Source organism: Corapipo altera, unplaced genomic scaffold (genome assembly GCF_003945725.1).
Source record: "Corapipo altera isolate COAL_440 unplaced genomic scaffold, ASM394572v1 46, whole genome shotgun sequence".
Taxonomy (NCBI): domain Eukaryota; kingdom Metazoa; phylum Chordata; class Aves; order Passeriformes; family Pipridae; genus Corapipo; species Corapipo altera.
The window spans coordinates 11,516,380-11,519,197 of NW_020884883.1; the positions used below are offsets into that span (position 1 = coordinate 11,516,380).

The window sequence follows — 2,818 nt, forward strand, 5'->3', positions numbered from 1 at the left end:
CCATCGGGGCGCAGCCGCGATGGCGGCCCCCGGCGGGGCGGGGCGGCCGGCAGGCGGCAGCAGGGGCGGCCCAGCGCCGGGGCCCCCGCGGGGGCGGCGGACACGGCCCGGGGGCAGCGCCCGGCAGCCCCTTGTGCTGTGCGGGTAGGTCTGGGGGGCGGCGGGGCTGAAGCGTCACTGGGGAGCCGGCCCGGCCCGGGGGAGCTGCGTGGTGCCGGGGAGCCCCGGGCTCCCTCACCGTGCCCTGCCCCCCGTGGGGCGGAGGGGGCCGCCACTGCCACCCTGGTGGTGACCGTGTGCGTGTGCCCTCAGGCGCGATCTGGAAAGACTGGAGCCGGGCTAGTGACCCCTTAGAGCAGCGCTTGTACTGACAGAGCCCAAAATGCCCAAAGCGTCCCCTGTCCGTGCACCCAGAAGAGTCCACTTGGACTGAAATGCGGTTCGGCTTGTGTGGGTGAGCTGGTCCCTATGACCACAACCACAAACTTGGTGATCCGTCCCGGGTTTCAGAGCCTGCTGTCCCTTTAATGTCTGGTTTGACAGCTTTGGGTGAGGAAGCACTTCCAACAGCTGTCTTCTTGGCAGTGCACCAAGCGCCGGCTTAAAGGGTCCCCGGCTGGAACAGCTTCACCTTCTGCCTCAGAACAAACCCAGCGATTGTTTCGTTTTCCGGCTACTTTTCTACCAAGCAGGGGCTGTGTTGTGGCTCTGTGCTTGACTTTTGTGTCGCAGCTCGACGATTCCATTCAAAATACATACATTCTGCCTAAAAATTCTTTTCTGCCTCTGTGATTATGTGGGTGGTAGCCCTCCTTTGATTAAAAATCAGACGTGTTTAAAAAACCCCACCTCACTGAACTTAAAAAGTTTTCAGAAATCACTATTCTTTGCTCATTTCGTGTGCATTACATTACTTTTACAGATCTATATCTGACTACATATGGTGGGCACACCCTGGTTTTGCCATCAGTTATTTTATTACTGCTTTTACTGGATATATTTTGTCAATATATACATCTGGATTCACACTCGGTCAGAGTGTTTTCAACCAGAATAACATCTATTTTATTTTCCATTTTTTATTACCAGAAGATGATGAAGATGAGGAGGAAGAGGATGAAGAAGAAGAAATAGATGTTGTTACAGTGGAGAAAAGACGCTCCTCCACCAACAAGGCTGTTACCACCCTTACTATTACAGTGCGTACTAAAAATACCACTTTTCCATCAGTCACGACACAGCAGAATGGACTGATTTTAAAGCGTTGTGCACCAATTCACCAGCAGCATAATTATGCCGCTCCTTCTCCATACATGGAGCCTGAAGAAGCTCCACCGCAGAAAAAGTTAAAAACCGAGGTGCCCCGTCCAGTGAAACCCATGATCCAACCAAAGCCTAAGAGTTCAAGTCCTCGAAATTCTGATTCAGAGGATAGTGAACGTCGACGCAACCATAACATCCTGGAGCGTCAACGACGTAATGATCTACGGTCAAGTTTCCTCACACTAAGGGACCATATTCCAGAACTGGTTAAAAATGAGAAAGCTGTGAAAGTTGTGATCTTGAAAAAAGCCACTGAATATGTTCATTCTCTTCAGGAAGAGGAGCAAAAATTATTGCTAGAAAAGGAAAAATTGCAAGCCAGACAACAACAATTGCTAAAGAAAATAGAATACAAGAGGACTTGCTAAACTTTTTTTTGTTTTGGTTCTTTCTTTTTTTTTTTTGGCTGACCAGGACAGTCATTGCCACTTTGCACATTTTTGATTCTTTTTAAAAAATTGTGTTTTTTGACGTTAAGAATGTTGGTTTTAATTTCAATCCAGTCCCTGAAGTAATCGACAAACTATATTATCCGGGTACGGAGCAAATGGATGTTCTTGCAAGGAGTTTATTGCAAGACTACCAAACAACAAAGAACTGCCTTTGTTTTTCTTCTTAAGAACTGTAGATGGTGGGGATTTTTTTTTTTTAATTGTTGTGAGCATTTGGAGCTGCTGATGACATCTAGTTGAGTTTTAAAATGTTCATTTCTAAGTTTTATGGTGCTTATGTTCTAACAGATGTTACTTTAGGGGTTGGCATTTTGTACCCCTGTGGGAATTTCTGTAAATACCATCTACACACTTGCCTTTTGTACATGTCTTGGGTTATGAGAGGTGGCTTTTGCTGCCAGTATTAGACTGGAAGTTCATACCTAAGTACTGTAATACCTCAATGTTTGAGGAGCATGTTTTTGTATACAAATATATTGTTAATCTCTGTTATGTACTGTACTAATTCTTACATTGCCTGTATACTTTAGTATGATGCTGATACATAACTAAATTTGATACTTATATTTTCGTATGAAAATGAGTTGTGAAAGTTTTGAGTAGATATTACTTTATCACTTTTTTGAACTAAGAAACTTTTGTAAAGAAATTTACTATATATGCCTTTTCCTAGCCTGTTTCTTCCAGTTAATGTATTTGTTAATGTTTGGTGCATAGAACTGGGTAACTGCAAAGTTCTGTGTTTGATTTCTTCCAACGATGTACATTTAGTGCTGCGTCTTATAGCACTTTGAAATACCTCATGTTTATGAAAATAAATAGCAATTACATGATGTGCCATTTACTATTTTTCTTTTAAATAAAATCTTTAACTTTGCAATGTTGATGAAATACAAAAACATGGTCCTGTATCCTGGACATTTCAACTTACAAACCACAGGTGATGCTTTACGAAAAGTCAGCTAGGCAGGACATTTCCATTTTTGGTTAAAAACCAATTGTAACAAGAACAATTTTCCTGTCATTTCATACTTGTGATGTCA

General features: G+C 43.8%; 1 protein-coding gene across 6 annotated transcripts in view; it reads left to right on the forward strand.

The window, feature by feature from the left end:
* MYCN (MYCN proto-oncogene, bHLH transcription factor) overlaps positions 1-2,608 on the forward strand; it is a 6,458-nt gene extending 3,850 nt beyond the window's left edge. For 5 of the 6 annotated variants that reach the window (XM_027641136.1, XM_027641137.1, XM_027641139.1 and 2 more), the window contains exon 3: positions 1,090-2,608. In XM_027641136.1, coding sequence (XP_027496937.1) covers positions 1,090-1,691 — 602 coding nt within the window. In that variant the 3' untranslated portion in view covers positions 1,692-2,608. The remainder of the gene's footprint in view (positions 1-1,089) is intronic. The other variant, XM_027641140.1, reaches the window with a different exon arrangement.
* Positions 2,609-2,818: the final 210 nt, after the last annotated feature.